At 43.6% G+C, this 27,963-nt stretch overlaps 4 protein-coding genes across 6 annotated transcripts; 1 reads left to right on the forward strand and 3 right to left on the reverse strand.

Moving 5' to 3' along the window:
* Positions 1-236: 236 nt before the first annotated feature.
* Positions 237-12,494, forward strand: mylk5 (myosin, light chain kinase 5). Of its 3 annotated transcripts, XM_083676348.1 has the most exons (18): positions 237-311; positions 415-590; positions 3,862-4,011; positions 4,520-4,672; positions 4,866-5,033; positions 5,616-5,651; positions 7,125-7,252; positions 7,384-7,537; positions 7,731-8,042; positions 8,232-8,334; positions 9,375-9,578; positions 9,792-10,009; positions 10,213-10,336; positions 10,590-10,742; positions 10,891-11,020; positions 11,170-11,257; positions 11,376-11,516; positions 11,757-12,494. In XM_083676348.1, the coding sequence occupies exons 2-18, from the start codon at positions 446-448 to the stop codon at positions 11,960-11,962; spliced, it is 2,613 nt and encodes an 870-aa protein (XP_083532474.1). In that variant the 5' UTR covers positions 237-311; positions 415-445; the 3' UTR covers positions 11,963-12,494. The 3 variants fall into 3 exon arrangements, with proteins under 3 accessions (XP_083532474.1, XP_083532473.1, XP_083532475.1); XM_083676347.1 differs by having other exon boundaries at positions 247-590; XM_083676349.1 differs by lacking the exons at positions 237-311; positions 415-590 and having other exon boundaries at positions 3,972-4,011; positions 4,437-4,672.
* Positions 12,495-12,669: 175 nt separating this feature from the next.
* On the reverse strand, positions 12,670-13,770 carry LOC310809164 (complement C1q-like protein 2). The gene is made up of 3 exons (XM_083676350.1): positions 13,497-13,770; positions 13,230-13,364; positions 12,670-13,116 (listed from the first exon to the last, which is right to left on the reverse strand). The coding sequence occupies exons 1-3, from the start codon at positions 13,741-13,743 to the stop codon at positions 12,830-12,832; spliced, it is 669 nt and encodes a 222-aa protein (XP_083532476.1). The 5' UTR covers positions 13,744-13,770; the 3' UTR covers positions 12,670-12,829.
* Positions 13,771-16,756: 2,986 nt separating this feature from the next.
* On the reverse strand, positions 16,757-20,019 carry LOC310809597 (coenzyme Q-binding protein COQ10 homolog, mitochondrial). Its single transcript, XM_083676948.1, has 5 exons — positions 19,822-20,019; positions 18,857-19,015; positions 18,444-18,636; positions 18,003-18,104; positions 16,757-17,382 (listed from the first exon to the last, which is right to left on the reverse strand). Exons 1-5 carry the CDS (start codon positions 19,923-19,925, stop codon positions 17,218-17,220), a joined length of 723 nt encoding a protein of 240 aa, XP_083533074.1. The 5' UTR covers positions 19,926-20,019; the 3' UTR covers positions 16,757-17,217.
* Positions 20,020-22,972: 2,953 nt separating this feature from the next.
* On the reverse strand, positions 22,973-25,321 carry hsd17b1 (hydroxysteroid (17-beta) dehydrogenase 1; the record flags this gene model as incomplete). The annotated part of the gene is made up of 6 exons (XM_083676482.1): positions 25,213-25,321; positions 24,673-24,834; positions 24,284-24,463; positions 23,871-23,964; positions 23,581-23,764; positions 22,973-23,134 (listed from the first exon to the last, which is right to left on the reverse strand). The coding sequence occupies exons 1-6, from the start codon at positions 25,307-25,309 to the stop codon at positions 22,973-22,975; spliced, it is 879 nt and encodes a 292-aa protein (XP_083532608.1). The 5' UTR covers positions 25,310-25,321.
* Positions 25,322-27,963: the final 2,642 nt, after the last annotated feature.

Genomic DNA, 27,963 nt, shown 5'->3' on the forward strand with positions numbered 1-27,963 from the left:
TCTCTTTCTCTGTGTGTGTTTATTAGCTGGGGGGGATAGTGAGTGCAGGAGGGGTGGGGGTGGGGGTGGAGGTTGGGGATTGGTGAGTGTGAGTGATTAGGGGATAGAACTCACACGCACACGCACACACACACACTGATGGGGACAAAGTGAAAGAGATCAGTAAAGAGATTGGAGGTGGAGTTAGCCTAGTCAACATAGAAAAGGGCTTGTAGAGGCAGAGGTGAGGTGAGTTGAGAACATAAACAGTGAGACCGACTGCTACATGACTTGGCAAGAGAGCGAGAGGGAGACAGAGAGAGTGATCAAGCGTGAGAGGCACATACAGTGACAGAGAGAGGAAAGAGGCAGAGGAAGTTTGATAAGTGGGCTTGGGAAATGACTGTTTAAGTTTGTTTTTGTTGTTTCATCCAGAGTCTTTGTTGGTGGACATACACAGCCGGACATGAACAGTGACAGCGGCAAGAGGCGATATGTGTCAACCCTCAAGATCTACCTCAAACCCCCCACGACTTCCAGAGTACAGGGAAACGGGTTAGCAACCAGGACCAATGTCAAAGGGAATGGTATAGACGGAGTCCCTGACCCAGGTAAGGACCCTGTGTGTGTGTGTGTGTGTGTGTGTGTGTGTGTGTGTGTGTGTGTGTGTGCATGTGCATGCATGCGTGCATGCGTGTATTGTAGGAATGGGTGCAATCAATTGGATTTTCCTCACATTGTAAAGGTCATCATTGGATTAGACAAGCTGGAACAGAAATTTCTCCCTGAGATTCACACAGAATTTACCATAACCACAAACAGTACAGACAAACTGAATTCACTTTCATTTTCAGAGACCAGTTTAGCTAGTTAGATGTTGGTTTACCAAGGCTAATATCCGGTGTTATTTTTGGAACCTGTGTATGTACTTCTTAAGCATTAGCTTTCTTTACTGTATACCGTTACTTTGCAGAACTTCCTCTGCCACGCAGTTTTATTAACAGAAGTATACACATAGTTCTGTGTGACAGTATTCATTTGCTAGGGCTGTTGTTATTTCCATATACACCATCAGTATGTCAAATATTTCACACATTTTCATATTTAAATTAGCATTGGCTTCATGGCAATTTGACCATGAGGGCATGGTTAGGAAGGTTAGGAAATTATTACATTACTAAATGTGGAAAAAGTGAAGGAGTCTGAATACTTTCCGAATGCACTGTACAATGTGTGGAAAACCTGTAGTGGTTTGTGAGTGCAGCCAGGTTTATTGTGGAAGAACTCAAACTAAATAAATTGAAATCATGAAAAATAAGACTCTCACACTCTTAGGTGATGATATCATGACAACCAGTGGCCATCATTACCTGAATTTCCCCTAGGGATAAATAAAGTTTCTATCTATCTATCTATCTATCTATTAAAAAAAAAGAAAACACGTACATAATTTGTGTGTTAGTAGTGTTAGCAAGTAGGAGTGGAAAAGCTCAAAAGGTTACTGTGTGAAGGAGATGTGAGAATCCACCCTTGTGTGTTTGTGTGAAGAGGTGCAGCTCAAAGCAGTTTGTTTGATGAAGCACCCTCTCTCTGAGACCTCCCCAGGTTAAAGACCAGATGTCAGCTGGGCTGTCAGAGAAAAGTGTATGTGCTAAAGAACTGATACTGAGCCTTAAATATTGTTATTGGCCTAAATTGCTGGATCAGGAATCAGAGAATTCTATTTACGATCCAATGCCATGATGAAAACCGAAATTGCAAACACGTGTTTCGTCGACTTGAGACAGACAGCAGTAAAACTGCTTGTTGCTAAATTTCAAGGGGTGGAAGTAGCATTTCACATTTTTTTTTAAAAATAGCCTTTCATCGGATTGGTACCCAGCTGATACTCAAAATTCAATACTCAGAATCTGCAATGAAAAAGCGGTACGGGTGTTCCTCTAACCGTAACTAAAGCCCTATTCCCACAGACATAACGGTAAAAGGGTGTGTGTGTGTGTGTGTGTGTGTGTGTGTGTGTGTGTGTGTGTGTGTGTGTGTGTGTGTGTGTGTGTGTGTGTGTGTGTGTGTGTGTGGGTGTGTGTGGGGGGGGGGGGGGTGTAAGAGTGGAATTCAATGCAAATGAGCATACCTGCATTTCACATCTGCTCCATTTACACAGACCCATTACTATGAATTAACTGGTAACATTAAATTACAGGTACATTAATGGGAAATGCCTCTATGTAAACAGGTTTAAAACTGAAAGAATGTAGATTGTGAAATCTATATTATTAATGGGTTATGTATGACCAATATTAGGGCTTGCAACCACTAGTTCCGCAGCCAGTGACATCACAAGAGACAACACAAAGATTTACCCCAATTAAAGAGTGAACTATCCCTTTAGCTAGATAAGAGTAAGCACATACATACATACATACATACATACATACATACATACATACATACATACATACACACACTCACTGAGAACTTTATTAGGAACACTATACTAATACTGGGTAGGGCTTCCCTTTGCTCTCAAAACAGCCTCAATTCTTCATGCATTGGTGACATAGCGCATTATCATGCGGGAAGTAGCCATTAGAAGATGGGTAAATTGTGGCCATGAAGGGATGCACATAGTCAGCAACAATACTCAAATAGGCTGTGGCATTCAAGAGTTGATTGATTGATTGGTATTAACGGGCCCAAAGTGTGCCAAGAAAATATTCCCCACACCATTACACCACCTCCACCATGAGAAGGTGTACAGGTGTTCCTAATAAAGTGTTCAGTGAGTGTACATACAGTACAGTACCCTTAGCAAACACCTGGCATGACCTGGCTGTGCTACAAAGCACTGACTGTGTCTGGGTTAGTCCTGAGCTAGTCCTGGGAACAGGGGCAGCTGCTTCTTCTGCTCTGGGGTCTCACCTCATTACCCTGCTCTAGCCAGGGAGAACATCTCTGATGTGTCCCTGAAGTCAGGGCAGTGATGTTAAGAACTTACATGCTCCAGTATATCATCTCAAGGTATGGGTACATTTTGTTTGATTTCCCCTACTTACCAGGGTAAATTGACCTTGTGCTACTTGTTGATACTTGTTGCACTGTAATTGTAGCAGTTGAGGAAGTAAACATGTAAGCATGCATAATCGTAGTTAAAAGTAGCTGTTGCATGCATGGTCTTGTTAATAGTGGGTGCTGCATACATGGTCTTGGTTACTGAAGGTGTTGCTCTGCAAATGTCTTTAGCTGTGTTATATCCTGTAAACATGCTGCAGCTGCTAACATTGGCTAGCAGAGAGTGAGTGTGTGTGGGTGTGTGTGTGTGTGTGTGTGTGTGTGTGTGTGTGTGTGTGTGTGTGTGTGTGTGTGTGTGAGTGCGTGTGTGCGCGCGCGCCCTAAATATACTTGGATATGAGAGATGTTAGCACATGAGTGCAGGGGAACATAAATAGGGAAGGAGTGGTGAGAAAAGATCTTAGTAATGGAGGATGACAGGCTAGGCAGCACACCCTGCTGTTTTTACCGCCTGGCTGGTTAAAGGTCCAGCTATGTGCACAGAGTACGCAGTGTACCTGCCCCTCACCTCTCCCCCTGTCTCTCACCTCCACCCCTGTCCCTCACCTCCATCCCTGTCCCTCACCCCTATTCCCAACCTCCACCCCTGTCCCTCACCCCTATTCCCAACCTCCACCCCTGTCCCTCTCCCCTATTCCCAACCTCCACCCCTGTCCCTCACCCCTATTCCCAACCTTCACTCCTGTCCCTCACCTCCACCCCAGTCCCTCACCCCTGTTCCTTCACCTCCACCCCTGGCCCCCACCTCCACCCCTGTCCCCCACCTCCACCCGTCTCTCACCCTTGACCTTTCTCCACTCATGCATCATCCAGGGTCCAGCTGCTCCTCCCCACTGAGAGGTCTGGATCCACCCCTCTTCACAAAGCAGCTGGAAGACTGCACAGTGGACGAAGGCAGTGACATCACACTGTGTGGGATTATTACAGGAAGTCAGCCTGTTCGTGTTTCCTGGCTGCACAATGGTGAGCTGTGGGACGGTCTGTTTGTGATTAATGATTTGATTTGAACCTGGTATTTGAGTTAAAATTGACCACGGTGTAATTACTCCAATCTCCATCAGATAGCCTGTTTCGCACTGTCCTTAAATAGACCTAAAATTAAGTGGAACAACAACAAGCTTTTATGGTGGAGCAAAAGCATGATAGATTACCACCTTGTGATGTTTTTAAGTACGTGCTTTACCTATTTAGACAGATAAAGGACTACTGTCAAGTGATGCTGCTCATGCCCCTTCACGTAACACTTTAATTCAATTCTCGGTTTAGTGCTTTTTCGAATAGTTGGTACAAAAGGTGTCCACCCACTCACATTCCCTGCAGACCCACTCTCTATTCACCTCTCTCTACATCTCTCTCCACCCTTCACATTCACAAACTCTCCCTCTCAGACACCCACACTGATGCTGAAAACTCCATGGTGGACTATCCGTGTGAGAGTTTGTTTCATGTGTCCCGGTGCTCTTGTGGGCAGGTGAGGTGGTGCGTTTCGGGAAGCCCCACTTCGATGGCAGTGAGACGAGGTTGGTGGTGAAGGAGTGTCTACCGGAGGACGCCGGTGCCTACACCTGCGTGGCGGAGAACGGAGCGGGCAAGACGTCCAGCAGCTCAGCCGTGTGTGTGAGAGGTAAGACACACACACACACACACACACACACTCACTAAGAGGCTGAGGTGTATGGTCTGGATCAACAAGTAGCTTTCCTGTATGTTTACGATGTGTGTGAATCCCTCACTGTGGCCTGTCCTCCTCTTTCACCTTCTCGCACATAATACGAAACCCATGTGACCTGACGTGTCACCTGATGGAAACCATTAAGACTTTGAGTCCATCTGTGGGCTGCACAACTGTACTTCCCTCTCCGAGTGCATTATGGAAAACGGAAGCTCAAAGTCGCCACTAATACCCAAAGATGACGTCCGGGTCTTCAGAGAAGCGAGCTCTCCTCCAAGCCCTCATACCCACAGCCCAGGAGGGCCCTGCAAAGGTAATGATTCATTAGACTCATTCTGGGATAGACCATCTTTTCCCCTTACATCTTTTCCCCTTACAAACTCTTCAAGTTTTCAACGCAAAGAAATGTACCTACAAGAGACAACATTGTGATGCTCAGTCTTAAAGAGAGTACATACTGATATGTTGACATGGCAGTCATAAAATGAATGTGTTTTATGTCCAAAACAGTGTAGGTTAATATGGATACCCGGTAATTGTCTCTTTTGATGACAGTTAGGGGAACCACATTTATCATATTTGGTTCTGGTTGGTTACTTTGCCTCATGTCACATCAGCTAATCAATGTTTAGTCCAACAAAGGAGTGTGTGCGTGCGTATGTGTGTATGGAAGGCTTTCTCACGTTCAGTAGAGGAAGTGTCCTTTGAAACAGTGCTGCTTTGATCTGGTCTCTCAGTGCTCTCTGTCTCGTCACCATGTAAGGGAAGGGACCCAGCAGAGCTGAACCCAGACAGTGTTTAAAGTCATAGCCAGAGCTTAGCCACTCCCTTCAACACCCAAGGCGCACACACCCCTTCACCTGTAATCTTACCTATGCTCCATCACTCTCCACAGAAGCCATTCCAAAGAGGAGAGCCAACTCAGGGACAGGTAAGAGACACACTTTGCTCTCTGCCCCTTTTCTGTGAGTCTCTGTTTGTCTCATTCAGTCTTCCTTCCCTGTGGATTGTTCTATTGTGTGTGTGTGTGTGTGTGTGTGTGTGTGTGTGTGTGTGTGTGTGTGTGTGTGTGTGTGTGTGTGTGTGTGTGTGTGTGTGTGTGTGTGTGTGTGTGTGTGTGTGTGTGTAAACAATCAATAACCTTTCCTGTTATTCTTGTTACTCCTGTTTTAGTCCATAACTCGTAACCCTAACCCTAAAGTCTTTCAAATGTCCTGTCTGCGATGTTGTAATGTGCCCTACAGCGTAAAGTTTCCCCCTTTGTCATTTGTGTATGATGTATTGTGCTCTGGCAGCAAGGGACTTTGCTTTGGTCTGGGTGGGGCTGGCAGTATTATTCTGTAGTAAACTGGGTCAGGTATTACCAGGTAGAACAATAAAACGATTAATCGTTTGCTTAATTGCAGCAGATTTGATATGGAATGCAGAAGATAGCATGTAATTGTGTCATTGCACAATGAGCTACTCTGTTTTGGTAATTGGATAACTGGATCTCTCAGAGGCTCTGATGCATTGTTTAATGAGTCCTCTCCCAGAACAGTTTTGGCTGTCCACTGTGATCAGCTGCATTGTAGCTCTTGTTTACAACTACTTAATTCTAGTTGTAAAGTTGCATTATAAATCGGGTGATGGCTCGAAAATAAATGTCTCCTCTATAGGTTAAACTAATTAGATTGGCCTCAATGGAACATGTGAAAGGTTCTGTGACATCAGAGTCCTCCCTGTGTCAGTGAGAAGCGGCTTTGTAAACTGTTAAACAAGTTTACAGCTTTATCAGGCTTCAGTCAAATCCACCGTGCTGCTGCAATTTGAATAGCGACCTATGCATTAGACTTCTGCTGTAAAATAGAATTATCTTCTATAATATAATGTCTGGGTTATGAGGATGGGACTTGTTCTGTGTGTGTGTGTGCCAAGGAGATAACTGTATCAGTACTCTGTAATCTAACCACATAATTATTATCAGTATCCACTTCATAACAACCATTATTGGTAATTCATTTCCACTGAAACAATTGCTTGATCTGCATGAAAGTAGAAACTTTAAGGAGACTTATTAAGGACTGGTTTGTGTGGATGCACAAGGACTGGTCTGACTTGTGTTGTAGGTTGTCTGTGTTTACCTTTGTTTTCACTGTATGCAGCAGGCCCACCAACACACACACACACACACACACACATTACTCTCTACATTTGAATAAATTGGTTAGATTGATAGATTGATAGATAAATTCTCTCTCTCTCTCTCTCTCTCTCTCTCTCTCTCTATATATATATATATATATATATATATATATAGGTATATAGATATATTTTATTCAAATACACAAAAACACAATTGGACCCTTGTGGCCTCTAGTGATCTCAGTCAAAAGCAAAGTTGTCCCCTCCTTGTCTCTCACAGCCCCTTCAGCGCAGTTTGAGAACCCCCCGTCCCATGTGGAGGCTCTGGTAGGAGAGACAGCCCGTCTGACCTGTGTGTTTAGAGGCAGTCCTCCTGTGGTGTCCTGCTGGATCAGAAATAAAGAGCAGGTAGTAGTCCTCACTGACTTGTCTAATAGTATTGTAGAGTTAACTAATATCAACAGTCCTCTTCTCTCTCATAAATACAGTATGCGTCTTTGACACATGTACACTCTCTTTCTCTCTCTCCCTCACTGTAGATTGTGGACGGGTCAGAGTTGTGGGTAGAGAGCAGTGATCAGAGCAGTACGTTGGTGATATCAGAGGCTAAACCAGAGAACTCAGGACCCTACACCATCGTAGTGAAGGACCGCAAGAGCTCTGCACATCATACTCTTACTCTTTCTGTTCTAGGTAAGACATGGTACAATATAGAATGTAGAAATGGTAGAGAAAGTGATGGTTTGTAATTAGTTGAATGAAACCAAATACAGCTTTTAGAAGTTAAATACAATATATTGTTAAAATGAATGTCTCTGGTGAAGGCCACTCCTTCAGAGATGACTAATGAAATGAGTGTTTGGTTGGTGTCCCCCCCCCCCCCCAGATCGGCCCCAGCCCCCAGTCTCCTGCCCCGTGGTCTCCCTCCTCTCTACCAGTTGTCTGGTCCTGTCCTGGTCAGGCCCCTGCTATGATGGAGGCAGTGCTGTCCTGGGCTACGTGGTAGAGGTGAGGACGCAAGGCCCCTCAGAGCCTGGGGACTGGAGTGAGCTCACAGCCCAGTGTAAGAGCACCTCGTACAGGGTCCGCTCAGGCCTCCAGCCTCAGGAGGAGTACTATTTCCGTGTGAGGGCCTACAACGCCGTGGGGGTGAGCGAACCCAGCCAGGAGTCACAGCTGGTCAGGATGGCGCAGAAAGGTGAGGCGTGTCACTGTCTCAATAATGCTTCAGTCTCATTGATTTCAGCAGGTGTATATCAAGGTGTATATCAAGTCCCATCATTTATAATCCAACTATTTACATGCACCTCCTGCTGTTTGTCTTGTCTTTGATGTCAGCTGATGTTAACTGACACAGCTCGCCAATGTCTGTTTGTGTAATCTGAAGGTGAGCCACAAGAGGAGGAGTCCCCTCAGACTTATCAGGACGTCATCATCGACTCCACCCACAAAGTCCGTGATCACTACAATGTACTGGAGAAACTTGGAGTGTGAGTTTCCGCCATGACAAACTGCACGCACGCACGCACACACACACACACACACACCAACACACACCAACACACACGAACATACACACACGCACACACGCACACACCTGTAAATGTAAATACCATAATGAATTCTACCCTCCAAGCTCACTAGCTGGTTTGATATGGTTTAATATTCTGTCTCTTATTCTGTCACCCCATGTAGACTCATCATTGATATGGCCAGTGTATTTTAACATCTGTAAACGGGATAAAACTCTCACTGTTCATCTCTTGTTTCATGTTAGCTCTTATTCACAAAGTTTTTTAAGCAGAACGAAACAAATTCCCTCATCAGGAAAAAAGTTGTGGCTTATCTGGCTTTTCAATACAAAACATTTCTTTAGTCAACAGAGAGAAGCTCTGTGGCCCTGCCAAGTAACACAACATAGCAGATGTCCAAACACAGATAACATGTAGAAACACTGATCACCTCTATTTTTGTCAGAGTGAGGAGTGGTTTCACTAAAACATCATTCAGAAGTACAGCCTACCGTATTTACAACACCTGGGCATACCTCACTAACATCAGATGATTGTTCTCTGTGACTAGTTACAGTAAGTGCTTAATTGGTTAGGGTTCCTCATAATCATAAACGACATGAGTTCCTCTTCAATATGCCTACCCAGCTGTAGGCCAGACGTCCAGTTATCACCGATCTACAGATGGAGGAGCTGGGCTTGGTTTGAAGCCATGATTATACAGTCATGTTTACAGTCATGTCTGACTCAGATCCCTCTCTATAGTCTGGTCATTATGCTTGATATGGTTGATGTCCATGCTTCCTCAATCTCAATCAGTAACAGAATGTTAGATTAAGATTTGTACATTTATGTTGGACTAAAGTGTCCCATCACTACACAATGCATGTCAAGAATCAAATGTAGTTCCTCTGACTCTGTATAAGGTATGTACAGTAGAGTTTGTTACAGTGCTGTTTAGTTGTACAGTTGACCTCTACTCTAAGTCACAAACTGTTCTCTGTTCTCCTCCTCCACAGGGGAAAGTTTGGTGAGGTGTTCAAACTGACCCACAAGGTGACGGGCAGTGTGTACGCTGGCAAGTTCTACAGGAGACCGCGGGCCAAGGAGAGAGTGGCGGCTCATAAAGAGATCGGGTTGATGAACTTCCTGCACCACCCCAAACTGGTCCAGTGTCTGGGAGCCTACGACACCAAGCTAGAGATGGTCTTGGTCCTGGAGTTGTGAGTATCTTGACCCACACCACACTCTGGTGGGGTCCTCTACCAGTTTCTGCATTAGACCCCAGTTCACTTATAGAAACAGAAAAAACGAATATTATAACAGTATAGAATAGAAAAGTGGATATAATATGATAGAAGAATAATACAGAACAAAATGCAATGGAATAGAATAGATTAGAACTGTAGTAATTGTTGTTGTCCATGTGTCTACAGCATTGCTGGGGGCGAGCTGTTTGAGCGGATAGTGGACGACAGCTTTGAGCACACCGAGCCTGCCAGCGTCCACTACATGCAGCAGATTGTGGAGGGGGTCCGCTACATGCACCAGCAGAACATTGTCCACCTGGACCTCAAGCCTGAGAACATAGTGTGTGTGAACATCACCGGCACATATATCAAGATCATTGACTTTGGCCTGGCCAGCAAGCTGGGTGAGTGTGTGGCTGGCTGAGCTGCAGGTCACAGCTGAGTGTACTGTGTTGTACTGTAACTGGACTGTCTGTGTTGGAGGTTTGCACACTCAGTCCGTGATATGCTGACTCCAAATTGTTTGAGCTTATTTGAGCCAAAATGGCTGTGTCTCCTGATACTCCTCAGTTGAATATAATGTTATCATGTGGTCTTTGTTTTCCAGACCCCACCACTCCCTTAAAGGTGATGCATGGGACACCAGAGTTTGTGGCCCCTGAGGTGATCAACTACGAGCCTATTGGCTTCGCCACTGACATGTGGAGCATCGGAGTCATCTGCTACATATTGTGAGTGCTGGTACTCAGGAACACTCTCACGTACAGTATATGCTAGAAACGGTTTCATTATCACTGTCAGTGTGCAACGATGTTCACAGGTAAATATGCAACTGTATAGTTGAACTTCTCTACCACCTAGTGGTTTAACATCGCTATTGCCATCATATAAAATAGGGGTGTGTGTGTTTCTTTCTTTCTTTCTTTCTTTCTTTCTTTCTTTCTTTCTTTCTTTCTTTCTTTCTTTCTTTCTTTCTTTATACAGGCTAAGTGGTGAGTCTCCTTTCCAGGGCAACAATGAGACAGAGACTTTGGCCCTGGTAACTGCTGCTCAGTGGGAGTTTGACGAGGAGAGCTTCGAGGAAATCACTGACCAGGCCCAAGACTTCATCAGCTCCCTGCTCAACAAGGACCCTAGGTCTGTTACAATACAGTATAGTACTGTATACTGGTACCAATGCCAATGAATTTAGTCTCTGTCTGTCTGTCTGTGGCTGAACACTGCCCCTCCTCCAGAGACTTCCCTAACCCCTGCCAACCCTCTCCTCTCTGATCCCTACACTCAGGCGAAGGATGTCCTGTGATGAGGCTCTGGCCCACTCTTGGATGGCTGCCTTCGTCTCAGCAGACTCCAGCACCACTAAGTGTCTCTCCAAGCAGAAGATGAAGAGGTTCCTGGCCAGGCAGAAGTGGAAGGTACCCCTCCTTCCATGATTTACACTTTGACTTGATCAGTGCTCCAGCGTTGTTTCACATCGTCCGCCACTTGACGCACAATACCCTTGAATATTATGTTCTGGGGCCTGATGTATAACTCCACTGGCCTTTTTCTGGTTACCTTGCAGAAAACAGGGAAGGCCATACAAGCCCTGAAAAGGATGCATCTGCTGTCTAAATCAGAGGGGCCTGGCTCCCCCACCAGTGCTGCAGAGGGTGACACTTTCCTACTCTATATCAAATCAAACCATTTCAGTTTCTTTTCCAGCTATAAGACCTATAAACCTGACAGTTTCTCTTATGACCCCTGCCTTCGGTCTGTCCTCCATCACAGATTCCCCTCTGAGCCCAGAAGCCAAGCAGGCCCTGCAGTCCCTGGAGCTCAAGCTACAGGGAGCACCCCAGTTCTCCTCGACCCTGAGGGACCAGACGGTAGCACAGGGCTCCACCGCCCACCTCTCTTGTCATGTCACAGGTACATTAGGAGCAGAAATCACTTCATTTGTCATTTTTAGTTGACCAGATGACACTGTAGTCAGGACATTTCCTTTGACTTAATTTGGTGTACTGTATATACACCAGCTAGGCTGATCATTGTTACCTCCTTCGCTCTCTGCACAAAATGTATTTATTTACTTGTTATATTGGTTCACTTGTTGCCTCAAGTATGTATGAGCTCTTCTTGATATGTGTTATATCTCTCTCCCTCTCTCAGGGTACCCTGACCCAGAGTTGGTGTGGTTCAGGGGGGAGGAACCTATGAAGGAGTCATCCCATGTGCAGATTGAGTATGAGGAGGACGGGCGCTGCACCCTGGTTCTGGCCCAGGTGGAACCAGAAGACTCAGATGTTTACACCTGTAGGGCCACCAATGACCAAGGGGAGGCGCTGTGCTCTGCCAAACTCATAGTTAAGGAATAGTTTGGTCAGAACTGTGAATACATTGTAAAAAAAACACAAACACATAGATGAGCAGAAATTCATACACACAGTGTTTGCTAAATACATTTTCATGACTACCTTGAATCACTCTTTGTCCTCTACTGTAAGTTCCTGCTTTTGTACAATGTGATACACAACACTGATTTCAAAGTCAGTCTCATCAGTTTCAAAATCTAAAGCCTCTGGCGAGCCTTACTGGTTATTTCTATAGGATATATATGTTTTTTTTAAAGACAGATGTCAGGTCAATGTAGAACAGACATACTATATGAATTAATAAACCATTCGCCTCAACCTTGGCTTTTATATCTCACTGTTGCATTCGATGTCCACTAGATGACAGTATATTCTTCTGAAAAATACTTGGCTTGTCTCATGGTGTAATAACCTTGTAAATGACAAGACTGAATGCCTATCATTCCATTACATGATAAACCAACGTAATAAAGCACATATTAGATTACTTGTCCATTTTAACTTGTATGAAAATAAAGTCATTTATTCATCAGTGTATCTATTCTTCTGTGTGATGATTGTTTTGGAATTGTTACATACTGTATGTTACACATAATTCGTTGTTAGGATATTTAACATAAAGTATAGCCCAGATTAAATAACCAATAGAATGGTGTGGAACCAACAAACATTTAGAAAGATTGTTCAGGATAGAGACATGATACAGGCAATAACATACTTTATAAATCTTTATCATATTTGAGACATGTTATCTAAAATCTAGAAAAATAGAGCATTGTAACATTTTACCAAAGAGAGTTTCCCGTAAGCTTTTTAACCTAAATTTATCTTAAGACTTGATGGTTACATTGAATTATTGGATTTACATTTTTACATGGTAAAGAGTAGGAAACCACTGAAAGTGTTATAGTTCATGCCGTCATCATAGATGATCCTGTTAGCCTGGAGATCGACATAAACCTGATCTCCCACCTCCAGTGGAATGACCACTGCATTACTGCCAATGTCATTGGAATCAGACCCCGAAGTGTCCCACACAGACACCAGCCTAACACTGTTCTTCATCAGGGACACCACAGAATTCGGAGTGGCACTGAGGTTGTTGAACATTGAGAAACGGAAGTAGTACATTCCTTTGACCATGGCTGTGAAGGTGCCTGGAAAAACATAGTAACAGGTTTCAGTTTCACACTTCTAGTGTGGACACAGGCAAACACACACATACACACACACTTGTATCTACAACACACAATACCAAAAAGTAAGCCACCTGTGGCAGGGTTATAACAGCTGCCGATGTTTGAGAAGATCTTCTTGTACTTTAGGGGGGTGGTAGTGGTGAACGGTCCAGTGTTCCCTGAGCCTGACTCCATGAGAGCAGCAGAGAAGGCCATCTGAGGCCGGCCTGACAGGCACAAAGGATGGATTAATTGGATGAGATCTCATGAGTCTTTACAATAGTATGTAAATAAAAAAATTGAGTCAGAGGTTGTTATGAAGTATCATTCATCATAATAAACAAAGTATGGTATATTACCCCCCGTCACTTTCTTCAGCTCTTCCACCTCATTCTCATTCGTTTTTAACCTGGTCTCCATGAGCCCCAGTTTCTCCCCCATGGCTCCCAGTTTCTCTCCCATGGATGTCAGTTCTTTCAGCAGAGAGCAGGTGTCAGGATGACAAAATGCTCTCTGTTTTTCGCTGACTACCTGGTCGTCTTCCTGAGACTGTGCCCCAGACCAACAGCAGCCTAGAGCCAGCAGCACGACTGCAATTTCCCTCATTGTGAAGCTTGGCTCGTCTCAAACCTCTGTGTTTCTGTATGTCTTGTTTCTATGCAGTGTCCCTCTTTATACTGTGCATTTGTTAAACATTGCACAAGATGCAATGGAAGTTTTAGGGAGGCAACAGGGAAAAGCCAGACTTGCTCAATACTGCAAATATAAAGAAATGAAAAAAAAGAATGAACAAACACTCAGAAGACAAACAAAACATGTGTGCCCTTAAATGTGTGAGGTCCTCTATAGATCCTAGTGTTTACTTAACAAAGAAACAGAAACAGAAAAATGTAATTCAGAGTCTTCTGGAAAATATAAACACAGGTTTAACTTTTAGGTCACAATTACCACCCATCATGACCTGGTCGTGCTATTTGTGTCACTGTCATTGTCAGGACTGATGGCTTTAACATGTACTCATATCTCCACCAGAGAGCAGTATGTTCATTTTAAACAATGTGATTTTGGTGGTTTTGATAATTAGACATACAATAGAGAGTAGTGCTTGGCTTAGGGATCTTGAATCTTTCTTCTCCCCCTGGATCATATGATGATCTTAAGGTCACCGCCACACCATGTTCTCTCCTCTTATTTCAGTCTAGTACCCATGGAGGAGAGGAGAGGGAGAATATAGGTCAAGGGAGGAGACTGTGCCAGGGGGTTATAAAGATGTTCCTTCAGACAGAGTGTAGACTGGGTCAGTCAGTCCGTCAGTCAGGTCTGTACAAACCAGTTGGCTTTTGCAGACATATGACGTTCCCTGCCTCATATATTGCATAAAAGCTTTTCAAATATGGGGCTGGGTTATGTCTCTTCTTTCCCACATGGTATCTCACATCGGGGAGCACCCTACTATTGGGTGCAGTCTAAAATAAGATGAGATGTCAGTTTGTTAAATTGACACTTGGGTGATTATATAAAGGCTGTGTGCTTGGGGGAGGACATGGGAGAGAAATTGGAGTACTGCCTGTAATGAAGCTGTTGCTGGCTTCATAACAGCTGAGTTGGCAGCATCTAAGTTAAGTACTTTAGTACTTACTTGCACTCCGCTACTCCAGGGTATTTATGTCATTCGCCGCCAACAGGGTGGCAGAAATAGCACTAATTAAGGGGCCAAGGGGCGTTTCAGTGACAAGCAGAAGACTTTGGATTTGAAATCAAACAGTGACATTAAAGTATAGATTCTCAGGTTTTATTTGAGGGTATATTTTTGTACATATTGGTTTCACCATTTAGAAATTACAACACTTTTTATACATTGTGCCCTGAAATAGGGGGACTAAAAGTATTGGGACAGATTTATATAATTAAGCACTCATGTTAAGTATTTGGTCAACAATCTTAACTGTCTGAAGTCTGCGACCCATTGACCCCACCAGACGCTGGGTGTCTTCTCTGGTGAAGCTCTGCCAGGCCTGTACTGCAGCCATCTACAGTTGTTTGTTTTTAGGCCTTTTTGCCTGAAGTCTCCTCTTAATCAATTGGATTTAAATCTGGAGACTGACTTTTGGCACTGAAAAAATCCTTAGTTGCCATGGCAGTATGTTTGGGGTCATCATCTTGCTTCTTGCATCTTGAGTTTAGACGCTGTTGCTTGTACTTCAGCAGACAAAATGTTTCCATACACTTCAGAATACATTATGCTGCTGCCATCAGTAGTTACATCATCAATGAAGACAAGTGAGCCAGACAGTGTAGCCTCTGTAGTTCTGCTGGTGAAGTCTTCTGCGGACTGTAGTGGTCGACACATCCACGGCAACCTACTGGAGAGTGTTCCTAATCTGTCGGACAGTTGTTTAGTTTTTTTCTTAATTATGACGAGCATTCTTCGGTCATACCCTGTAGAAGACTTCCTTGGCATACAGGCTGTTTGCCATTGTTGAGCTCACCAGTGCTTTCTTTATTTTTAATGATGTTCTAAACTGTTGATTTTGGTAAGCGTACGGTTTTGGCTATGTTTCTGGAGTTTTTTCAGATATTTCCTATTCTCATAATGGCTTCCTTGACTTTCATTGACACCTCTCTGCTCCTCATGTTGACAGACACCAATAGCAAACTCCAAAGGCAAACACAAAGCCTAGAATCAATACTAGACATTGACAGCTCTCTTGTGCCTGCACAAATGATGTGACGGAACACACCTGACTAACTAGAAACACCTGACAAGCCAATTGTTCCAATACTTTTGGTGCCATGAAATAGGGGAACTATGTATAAAAAGTGATGTAATTTGAAAAGTGAAACCATGCACAAAAATACTCTCAAATAAAATCTATACCTTAACCTCATAGTAATTGTTTGATTTCAAACCAAAACTACTGGAGTATAGACCAAAAGAAGAACAAATGCTTCACTGCCCCAGTAATTACAGAGGGCACCGTATGTTGCTGTGCCTCTTTTACTATTTATCATCCATGTTTCTTCCTCAACCATAGGACTGTTAAAGCACGGTTGTTCCATTAGCATGCAACAGTCCAAACACTTATTCAATGTTAAGTCGTTCATGTGCCTATAAAGGCTTAACAGAGGTCCCAGTCTGCATGTCATGCTCCTGAAAATCTAATCAAAACAGTTAGACTAGCTGTACAAAGAGCATCCAATGTCCTTTTGTCACCCCTCCAAGTACTTTCCCAACTGAAAACAAATCCTTTGCCAACAGAAGCCTCGGAATCATCACACAAGTCTCACAATGTGATGCGTAAAAGCAGAGAATTCTTTTTTTTTTTTTGCTTAGGGGTTTTTTTGGCTGCAGTTTTGCAGGGAGGAAGTGAGAGGGAGGAGTTGGCTTCGCCTGCAGGTCTTCTGTGTTCATGGTGCTTACATAACTGATCCTGAAGTCATGTGCTTTCCTGGAACTATTCTGTCTGAACAGAACATTGTGTAACATTGAGGACAGGTCTACAACAGGATAAACCCTGCATTTTAAGGCTTGGCTCACCAGTGTTACTGACACACTGTTGTAAAATTTGACAAAACATAAAGTAAATGAATACTAAGTTAAATGAAAACAGGACAAAAGTTGAACAAAAATATCAGCTTTTTAATTTTCCATTCACACTAAAGAATGCTAATAGTGCTGGACAAGAAAAAGCTACCCGGTTAACGGTTAAACATCATAAGGGTGTCACTTGGTCGCACCTTATTCCAGAACTTAAATAAGAAATAATCCCTTTCAATGAGAACACCTAACATGAACATTTAGCCCAACAATAAAAAAAATAGTATGTACATTCAAGTAAATAAGTTAAAGTTTCAGTAATACAAATAAATAGATTCAAAGTGTGTTTCTGTGTACATCATAAGACAACTAGGATGAGAAGCAAAGAGAAAACCTAGTCTCCTGCATGACACGTTGAAAAACCACATTGAAATTGAGTGGTGGGGGTTTGGGTGGTGATGGTGATGGTGATGGTGGGGAGTAGGGGTATGTGGTCTGATTCAGTCCATGTGGAGGTGAGTATGGGGCCGGGCCAGAGGTTCTCATGCTGCTCGCCTCCTCACGGACACCTCCTGGATAGGAGCATGGTGGATCCCATACAGTTTGGCTGCTCGGTTCTCGAAGGCATTCACCATCTGCTTGACCACCTCGTCAAAGAACATGGTTGCCAGCTGAGAGTGCAGGAGGGACTTGAACTCGAATGATACCTAAAGTGAGGGGAGAAATGTGTAAGCAACATGACAACCCCCTGAAATCAGTGTTGAATCCTATCCACAGAAGCAAATCTGATTTCATTTGGAGGACATTGTCTGTAGGACTTCTGATGACGGTCAAAAACATCTTCATCTCAATGAGCCTGTCTACTAGGTGTCCCCTGACATCTCCTGAATCCCCTCCCCTGCTGTGTCTCTCCCACAAGTAATCTGGGCCACAAAGTCCTCGCCAGCAGAGGTATCACTATGACCTCTCAGGCTGGCTATTTTGGAAGGCAAGAACACACCCTGCCTGATTGGTAAAAAATACCTAATGGGCTTTAAAAGAGCCGTCCTTTCAACAATGAATCTAATTAGTTTGGAGGAGGACAAGACTCAATGCTTGGTGTCAACCTATCCCCCTGGCATGTCATTTGATCTGAAGCCATACAGTTCAGTAACCATTCACCGTAGGGAAAGCACAGTACACGGTTGTTGTAACATTATATAACATTAACTACACTCTCAGATAACTGTTACTTCAGTGGCCTAATATCAAACGTATCTGACTTTTAGTGCCAGACTTACTTCAAATGAGACTGGATCCATTTAGATAGACAAATAATAGGACTCACATAGAACTCAATGTTGCAGGAGTCTGGTTGGTCCTTGGGTCCAGGGGCAAACCTCCATATTGTCTCAAGGTGGCTGAATAAGGAACCATCTGTACACACGGCCTGTGAAACATACATGTACACACATCATCAGACTGACTGCCAGTAATCCTAATGACTCAGGACAGGAGCAAGACAAAGCCTCTCTTTGGCAGAGGACACTGTTGGCAGGTAGTCAAAGAGCCCATTCACTACCTAATCACTTCTTCCCTAATCATTTTAACACAGGACAATTTAAGTAATTATGACTGCATCTTTTACACTGTCATGAGTTGCAGAAGGATAAATTAGGAATAATTGTCCTACTGACCCACTCAGAACCATCAGGATGGTTTGGAGCAAGAAAATTAGGTGTTTTCAATGGTTTGTCTGTTTCTATGAAGGACTTAGATTTGCGCTTACCCTGACTTGGTGGTTAGGGACAACCGTGACCTCGGAGGTATAACGCTCTACGATAGGAGGGAACCCAATCTCCAGCTGGGCCCGAACATCACCATTTCTTCCCTTCATGATGCGAGACTTCTTACACCAAGGTACAAAGTGCTGGTATTGGTCCACACTGGCGACCACGTTGTACATCTGCTCTGAGGTATACCTGGGACAGAAAGAGACATTCATCAAGTTCATGCTCCTCTCATTCATATAGGACATCTCAGAGAACACTTGAACAAATTAAGCAATGAGAAGTTAAGCATTCTTATTTGAGGTCAGAGTGGGGAAGCAGGGCTTTAGAATCCCCTCAGGAAAACTGGGGCAGATAGTTGTGGCAGAGGGGCAGGGGAGATGTGTGAAGGAGTTGTACGTGAGGTACTCACCCTAGTGTGCGGTACTCTGAGTACTCCATCCTGCGGGCAGAGATGGTGGCAGCCAGGTTTATGAAGCTGCGGGTGGGTGTAGTCAGGGGGTGTTGGGCAGACAGGGGCAGGGGCAGGGTGGCACGTCGCACAGCAAAGGCCCCACAGGTGCCCAGGTGTCTGTGAGGAGCAGAGAGACAAAGTGTTATGATTAATCTCTGTTAAAGCATACTAGCTTCATATTCAGGGATACCAGTGACTGCAGTGCCCAAATCAGACACTTTGGAGAACAACAATCATGGTAAATCGGTAGTGAATTAGTGTCATTTGCAAAAAAAGAATTCCACACCTGTAGGAATAGAATGGGTGTGTGTGCAGAAGGCCTAACTGCAGTTATTCTTTGTACAGTCAATGGTGTGCATGTATCCAGTCAGACTTCATGTCAGAAATCTTACTCTGTCATGCATTCCTTAAACATGGATAGAAGAAATCTTCCCTCTGAAAATCTAATACCGATTCGATCTGGCTAAAATGCGATTTTAATCAAATAATAAACAGCCAAATAAAGTGTTTTTTGGATCAGGTAGACAGCCACCTGTGAGTCGTACGTTGACTGTGTAGTAGACCCACCAGAGGGAGCCCATTTCTCCTTTCAGTCCCGTGATTCAACATTCCTCTGCACAAAACCAATCTCGCATGCCACTTGGCCCGCTCAAATGTCAAAATAGATGAAGAACCCCTCTAAAACTCACAGAACTAGCTGAAATAACGCGAGAACTCCTACATCAGCGTCTACACTTGTGTGAAAGTTTATTAACATGAAATATATTAATATAAAGGCCTACGCAACAACATCATTAATGCTCAAACAGTAAGTCATAAACATTTGAAATATAGGCCTCTCGTACGATCGTTGATCACGCCGCCCGGCTGATTTACTATGATAGCGGTGAGGAATCTGCTCCTTATCTATCAGGTGCTCTTACCTGATATTTGCCCTGTTTGGGTTTCCTCTCACGAATTTAGAAGAGTGCACCTCAGACATATCAACAAGTGCCCGGAAAAGTAGTGTAGTCGTTCTGTTGGCCATTGCCGGGGTTTTTTAGTGGAAATTCCTAAAGTTTGATGTGATGCGACGTATTCCTTCCGATGTCCCGGCTTCGTCTTAAGTGTAAAGTGTGTAGAATCATGTGGCACTCAAGTTGCCTAATAAAGTTGGAGCCTTGAAGTGTGACGTAGAGGATGGGAGGGACCTAATCGGAAGGGGAGTGAACTCTCAATAGAGCTTTCTGATCATTAATCATGACCGATTTTTTCTGTACTGAAAAGAACCTCCCTGAACCTGACACACACACACACACACACACACACACACACACACACACACACACACACACACACACACACAAACGCACGCACGCGCACACACACACATACACATTTTCTATTCAATTAAGAGTACACGATTAGCATACTGTTCTGTTTTATCATTGGCTTGAAATGTTCTTAACATTTCAACATGGTAAGACATTATCTTTTTGAGGCCTGATAGCAAAATCATTGCCTCAACATCACTTCCCATTTATTAAAATCATATCAAATTCCAACTAAGTGTTCTCAGGAATGTCAATGTGACGCACACATGTGGAAAGAGGGCAACCTGTGCAGTAACCACACTATGATGCACTTGCTGTGCTCATGACACACCTGGACTTTGGTACACTGGTACACTACAGTATCTCCATCTGTGTTCAAACAAACTCAGAAGGCCTGCTAATTATAGCAGGTGGGTTGACATGGCAGTGACCCACTGGTCCTGGACCGACTCCACTATCACCCAATTCAAATCACATGTCTGAAGTGCTATAACTGGTATCCAGAATTACATTATTTTCATCTAACCTTTGATTGAAAATAATTGTGGCAATGCGGTATGTTGTTAGCCTCCAGGACAAACAGTACAGTACTAGAAGTGAGGAGGGCAATGTTAAATCTGCACCTGCACCTTGATCCAGTTAAGTGATCTAGCATTAGGTGCTTATGTGGTAATAGGCTTAGAAATTGAGGCGTTAGATCCTATTCAGGATCCTTAGGCCACATTAGGCCACCTGAACAAGGACGCATTGAATGAGGACCTCGGTCAATCCAATCAGAGATAGGCTACATACGTAACTCCTTGGCTGGTTCTGTGTGTTCTCTGGGTAGCCTGATGTAAGAGTATCACAGATTACTTATAAGAGGACTCTGTCTCTGTTGAGATTGGTGATGTATACCAGGACAGAACAGGCCAGGTATATACTATTGGATCAAATATTAGAATACAATAATTTTCCTTGAAAAACCAGTATGATGTTTAAAACAGTTTTGGGTATGGCTTATCTGCTATTCTGACTGCTGAAGAATGTAATTAATGTTTCAAAATGATACAAGGATTCAAGGTTTCAATGGTCTTACTTCCCTATGATTTTACCTCAAATTTGATTTCAACTCTTATTGATCATCTCAAATGAGACAAAACAAACCACCCCTTCATTGATGTCATTATGTCGTAATGAGCTCATCAGCCTGCGTATGCAACTTACCTGTGGTTGTGTAATCGAGCAAACGATTGCCCCACATTCAAATCCGGAACATTGAGCTGATAGATTTGATAGATATGTGCCACCTTGTGGACAAAGTAAAATCTCAGCCTGTTATATTTACCTCATATTCACATTAACCTTGATTATGTTTAGATTATGTGAGAATTGCTATCATTCATATTATGTAAATTATTCCTGATTATTTCAGGGATGTTGATGAGTAATACTGTCTCATGATAGTTTGACAACCAAAATGGTTGCCAGCAGCAGCAGCAGTCTGGTTTTATGAGTCACAGCATGAACCTTATCCAGAACAGATCAGAATGTCCCTCCTCAGGAACATGAAGAAGTGCATGTGTGTGTGTGTGTGTGTGTGTGTGTGTGTGTGTGTGTGTGTGTGTGTGTGTGTGTGTGTGTGTGTGTGTGTGTGTGTGTGTGTGTGTGTGTGTGTATGCGAGTGCAGGTGCGTGTGCGTGTGTGCGTATGCGTGTGCGTGTGCGTGTGTGTCAGATTCAGGTAGGTATTTTTAGTACATGTTCTTAGTAGTACACGTTCTTTAGGACGTTCTTATCTTGTCATCCCAGTCATGATAGACCAATTATGATTAATTATCAGAAAGCACATCAGTTCCATTGAGTGTGTGTGTGTGTGTGTGTGTGTCTGTGTGTGTGTGTGTGTGTGTGTGTGTGTGTGTGTGTGTGTGTTCTACCAAGTTATATTTCTTTGTGACAAAGTTTGGAGTTTGAGGACAGCAAGAGTACTAAATATTCTGTCTGGTATTTCTGGAATTGTCAAGTAAACAGATCACAAAGCTCCAAAATCACATGAGTGAGAAAGTCTGTACAGAGTTCATTGTCAGAGTGGGCGAAAACATGGCACTTGTCTATCCACGGACCTTGCTTAGCCTTATCTCAAGGTCTAGCTCATGATAGCAGACTCCAACTAAGCATAGACACGGGTTCAGTGGACTGTGCAGAGTCACTATGGAGGATTAAATCAATCTCCCCTTTCCAAGACAACATAAATCAACACATATACGCATCTAAACCTCAAAACCGAATAACAGGGAAATAAATTGTTGTGTGGAATAAACTGCTGATGAACAGAACTGTCAATCCCTGCCACCCCCTTCTCACACTCATGAAACACTGCACTCAGTGCCCCAGTCTCAGTTGGGCAAAGACTTGTGGGAGGGAAAAATGCATTTAGTCCCCCGCTGCCTAGATCCATGAAGCAACAAATGAACAGAACCACACATTTACTATTAATGCAAAATGTTTTTTATTTTTATTTCAAGAAGAAGAAGAAGAAGAAGAGAAGCATATACATTTATCAAACAAGTTTCTCATGGAAATGCCTTCATTTGGATGTTGTTGGCAGAAGAAGAGTTTACCCGAAGCTCTCTTGCTAAAGGCTGAAATATAAAGCATGTGAAATAGGAACTGTGTCTATGTGTCTTGCATGTGGCTTGTTTAAATAATGTGTTTGCTTGGAGATACAATGCAACACACGTGTACATAAAGGAAGTGGATACACTTCTATGGCTTTATGGTGATTATTGTTCCTCTGTGCTGTTGGCTGAGAAAATGAGCTTGCTTATAGCTCTGATGTACTGAGACCCATCCGGTGCTGTGTTCCTTAGGCTGGTGAGGGGCATGAGGGCACTGGAGTAGTATCTGAACGCAGGGCTCTGTGATTGGATGGCATCCAGAAACACCTTATAGACAGACAGAGAGGTACAGCTGACACATCCATTCAACAGCACTACTAAAGCTTACATACTCTATATCAAACAATACATATCTATGCATGCTTGTGGAGGTAGAAATCGGAGGACGGGCTCATTGTAAGGCATGGAATAGAATGAGGAACGGTATAGAGGATGGGACCATTGTAATGCATTTCATACCATACATTACAATGAGCCTGTCCTCCGATTTCTGCTTCCATCAGCCTCCCCTGTCACTAACAAGATTAGAGAGGGAGTGCAGAGCACCCTACAGGACAAGACAAGTACACGCACTATGACTGGTAGCACCTCCAGTGGTCATTCTGCAGCATGCACACACACACACACACACACACACACACACACACACACACACACACACACACACACACACACACACACACACACACACACACACACACAGCCTGCTGTACCTTTACAATATCCTCTGTGTCCTGTGCTGCGCTCTGGAACACCTCCCCACAGTGCTGTAGGTACTGGTCATAGAGGCTCCGTGTGTGGGCGTCGACCTGCTGAAGGGAAGTGTCCCCCGGCTCCGCCCTCTGTAGGTTGTCAAGGAAGGCTGTGTTGACAGCGCTACACTCGATAACACTCACACTGAAAGATGGTGCATGGAGTCAACACACAGCTACACACAGATATATGACGACACACAAATGCTCCTAACATAAACACACGATGATAAAGTAGACCTCTAACTCACTGGATGTTGAAGTGCTGCAGGAGAATGGCCAGACTCTCACAGGCGCCCTCTACTGCAAACTTGCTGGCACAGTACACATCATTAAATGGGAAACCTATAGTAAAAACACAGACAAATGATGATTATGACAATAGATACTGTACACAGGCATTACTTTATTAATTCATCTTATCCATATCTAGTCGCTTTTTATTCATCCTGCTAACATTACAACACAATTCAGGTTGGGTGTTGGTTGCACCGCTGCTGTCAAACCCCTGTCACATTTGTTGTGTGTCAGATATATGTCTGTTTTGTTTTCTGAGAAGGCAAGGTGTACAGTCATGTACGTTTCTACCATTCACTACAAAGTGTCCAATTAAGAGGTGTTAAAAACTCAAACCCCTGTCACCCGCAGCCCTGCTCAATCTCACCCTGGAGCCCTCCAATGCTGCCTGTGACCAGGATGCGGCCCTGTCGCTGGGCTTTCATCCCTGGTAAGAAGGCCTGGATGGTGCTGATTGTACCCAGGAGGTTCACCTCCAAGATCTGCCTCATGGTGTCCAGGGACTGGACCTCTAGTGGTCCCAACAACCCCACACCAGCGTTGCATACTAAGTATAGGACCATAATACACATAAACACACCCACACACAGGTCAGAGCATATACTGTACGCACACGTATGCATGCACGCACACAAACACACATAAACACACACACACACACACACACACACACACACACACACACACACACACACACACACACACACACACACACACACAAACAGGATTACTATAACTCTCCAGACGACGGCGTACCCAGGATGTCCACCCTCTTCTCCTTGACCTTGTCCCTGGCCTGCATTATGGACAGCTGGTCAGTCACATCCATCTGAAGGATGTCCATGGTGTCCTTGTGCAGCCCTTTCACACATTCCAGCAGGCGCTCCTTCTTGGCCAGGTTCCGCATGGTGGCGTAGACTATAAACAAAGCAGATAACAGAGATCAAATGTATGTTTAATACAGCCAGGGATTTAACCATTTCAAATAATAGAAAAAATACAACAATTTGGTTTAACAAAACTGTGCTTTCAAAGTTTTGGGCATTTTCTGTAAGAACATTTTTTGTAACAGATTTTGATGCAGATCATCAAAAATACATGTGTTTACACACAAGAGAAAAACACAACACTATCAATTGCTTAAATGTGCCTGCTATTGTACTGCTTTCATTCAAATCAAACACCCACAATAGATAAATCTACACTAAAAATAGATAAGTTCTCTGACTGTACATACTATAAAACTGAAAACTACACACTTAAAGAATTGCATAAGATGGAGGAAGATCTGGTTACCTTTGTAGGTTTTGGCAGGATCTGAGGCCAGTCGGACAGCCAAGCTGAGGCCTATCCCTGAGGAGCAGCCTGTGATCAGCACCACTGTCTGTTCCATAGGGCCACTACACTTCACCTCACCTGGGTCTGGTACTGGAGGGATGGGTGCACTGAGACGAGGAGGTGTCTGGAGCTGCTCAGGAGGGTATGGGAAGAGAGGGAATGGCATGGGAAGAGATCCCACTTGTGTTGTTATAACTCAAATTCATGTTTTTACTGTCTCCACTATCACAAGGTCACCTGAATGTAAACATTTTCATTTCCCAGCTAATAGCGGAGATTCCCTGAGTCCTCCAGGCCAGGTGTTCCCACAAGGTCTGTGTAACATGGCCATAACCCCACCCACAGGCCCTCTCCTCTCTAAATGCCCCATTCAACCTGCTTAGGATTTGTCCTCGGAGTCTCTGCCATGAGTCTTTATGGAGGAGCAGTGACAAGCCCTACTATAGCGTTTCCCAAACCTGTGTATAATGCACTAGATAACAATAAAGGTTCCAACAACAAGTTAATTTTCTGTTTTACCAGTAGATGGCAGCACCTCCATCATCATCATCATCCAATACACACAGGAGCCTATGACCTAGACACAAGTAGACCTGGTCTCTATCCCATTCCATACCCACATAACCTCATATTCTCCTAATACACCGTGGACCACTGCAGCTAAGACAATATAGCTGAAAACAGCCAGTTAAAAACACAATGGGCTCTCGGTTTGTAGATCTCAGAGGAGCATGAGTCTATGCACTTCCCTACATACTCCACACTTACCAGAAAGATGTAGCCAAACACTTTGTCTGTGTTACAACATGTCAATGAGAGTGTTCTCTCTTCAGATCATGGTTTTCCATCCGTCACCTTGCAAATTGGTCTCCTAGTACCTGTTATGAGCACTTGAGAATATTCAAAGTGTATACAGATTATTAATCAACCACCACTTTTCATGCATAGGCTAGGATATCATCTATGTTGTATGTATCATCTACATGTACATCTACATCTAATTTACATGAACATTCTTCTTTTTTTATAATATTATAATTATTCATAAGGATCGTGTTCTGGAGACATGATCGTGTTCAGCCCAACAAAGGTTTGTCACTGCAATTTAGAGAGTGTGTAGAACAATAACTAACTAACTAACTAAATAGATAGAAAGGAGGAAACATCTGGACATAACACAGGCCTTATGTAACCTGTCTGCAGCCTTTGACAGAGCACATAAGTTACGGCATAAATCCTGTCATTTGGGACCTTTTGAAGAATCAGGTCAGTTATGTTATCTATCCTCAGCAGAAATTTAACGGCTATTGGGGTCATGTTGTGATGATTAGATTGAGTGAACCAGTGTAGTCTGTAAAACACCGTACTTATTTGATAGGCCCATAAACGCAGCCGCCCCTTGACCTTTGGGAAAACACAAAAACACTACTGATAACCGTAATGTATTTTGTGCCCAGATAATCACATTGGATTAGGCCTATTCATTTCCAATTGGAGTCGAATGCGTAGGCCTCTGGGAACATGCGTATGGAGGTCAGTTATACAATTGTGTTCTATTATTACTGGGCTGAGCGCCACTGTCATATGACAAATATTATTAAATGCAAATAAACCAATGACTCAATCAGTCACACACATATATAGGCTACATATGTTTTATCCTTTATTTACCAGGAAAGTCAGATTCCTGGTAGAGCTCTTTTGCAAGTGAGTCTTGGCCAAGAAAGCAGCATACACAAACATTACACAGACACAAAAAAACACATTCACTCGGTGGTGAGCTCATCTACTAGGTTTTCACAGTGGTCGTCTCTACTCAACTCCTATATGGGGCTCGATTGTCTGCAAAGAAAATGTCTGTACAGGCAAGCCCTCAGTTTCCTTCGATATAAATCGCTTCCCGCCGTTTCTCTGCCAGCAGCGCTCAATAGGGCCCAAGAGCCTGTCCATTAAAGTACGTACATTTTGTGTGCGGATGTTTGATGATTAGATCTTCATGTAAAGGATATTCATTGTAGCCTTTCAGAAATGTGTGCAGCAAATGCCCTTGCCTGTCGGCATCAACGGGGCCCTAATGAATAGTTACAGAAGTTATGTACCTTTTGTCTGGATATGCTGGCTGGCTGGCTGGTTGCAATGAAGCGCCAGGCCATGCATACAGCACAGCAGTGTGTGTTGTTTAACCAGAACTCCCATGGAATGCTGGCATAATGGTGTCTATGATTATACCGTGGGCACTGTGTGCGTGTGTGTGTGTGTGTGTGTGTGTGTGTGTTTGTGTGTGTGTGTGTGTGTGCGTGCGTGCGTGTGTGGGAGTGTGAATCCATAGAGAGGCACTTGGTGGCGATATAACGTCAATTTGTAATATTCTGTGAGTAGACCAGTCTGACTCCATGTTGCTGACAATGAATTCAGATGACACACAACATGTATGTATGCATGTATGTATGTATGCATATATGTATGTATGTATGTATGTACTTTGCAGTGGTCATCCTCTAAAGTGAATTTTGTTGTCTTCGGTGTGACAATAGCCACCACACCATTGGTATTTTCCCCTCCTTTTCCCCAGTCCCTCAATCAGCCTTCATGAGGCTGTGCCCTCTTTCTTTCTCTCTTTCTAGTCTCTAGAGTAAAATTCCTCTTGACCAGTCTGAGGTCCTCGCGTCCTTATGCAACGTTTCAATGGCCTGAATTAAAAGGCATTCT

This window comes from Argentina silus, assembly GCF_951799395.1.
Source record: "Argentina silus genome assembly, chromosome: 9".
Classification (NCBI taxonomy): domain Eukaryota; kingdom Metazoa; phylum Chordata; class Actinopteri; order Argentiniformes; family Argentinidae; genus Argentina; species Argentina silus.

Excerpts from the sequence above, each read along its gene's own strand:
- LOC310809164 (XM_083676350.1), bottom strand. The coding sequence starts at position 13,743 with ATGAGGGAAATTGCAGTCGTGCTGCTGGCTCTAGGCTGCTGTTGGTCT. Across the intron at positions 13,365-13,496 it reads GCTGAAGAAAGTGACGGGGG|GCCGGCCTCAGATGGCCTTC; the intron begins GTAATATACCAT and ends TGTGCCTGTCAG. Across the intron at positions 13,117-13,229 it reads CTGTTATAACCCTGCCACAG|GCACCTTCACAGCCATGGTC; the intron begins GTGGCTTACTTT and ends ATGTTTTTCCAG.
- mylk5 (XM_083676348.1), top strand. The coding sequence starts at position 446 with ATGAACAGTGACAGCGGCAAGAGGCGATATGTGTCAACCCTCAAGATC. Across the intron at positions 7,538-7,730 it reads TCTTACTCTTTCTGTTCTAG|ATCGGCCCCAGCCCCCAGTC; the intron begins GTAAGACATGGT and ends CCCCCCCCCCAG. Across the intron at positions 8,043-8,231 it reads GGTCAGGATGGCGCAGAAAG|GTGAGCCACAAGAGGAGGAG; the intron begins GTGAGGCGTGTC and ends TGTAATCTGAAG.
- LOC310809597 (XM_083676948.1), bottom strand. The coding sequence starts at position 19,925 with ATGGCCAACAGAACGACTACACTACTTTTCCGGGCACTTGTTGATATG. Across the intron at positions 19,016-19,821 it reads CCAAACAGGGCAAATATCAG|ACACCTGGGCACCTGTGGGG; the intron begins GTAAGAGCACCT and ends TGCTCCTCACAG. Across the intron at positions 17,383-18,002 it reads CCTGCAACATTGAGTTCTAT|GTATCATTCGAGTTCAAGTC; the intron begins GTGAGTCCTATT and ends CCCTCACTTTAG.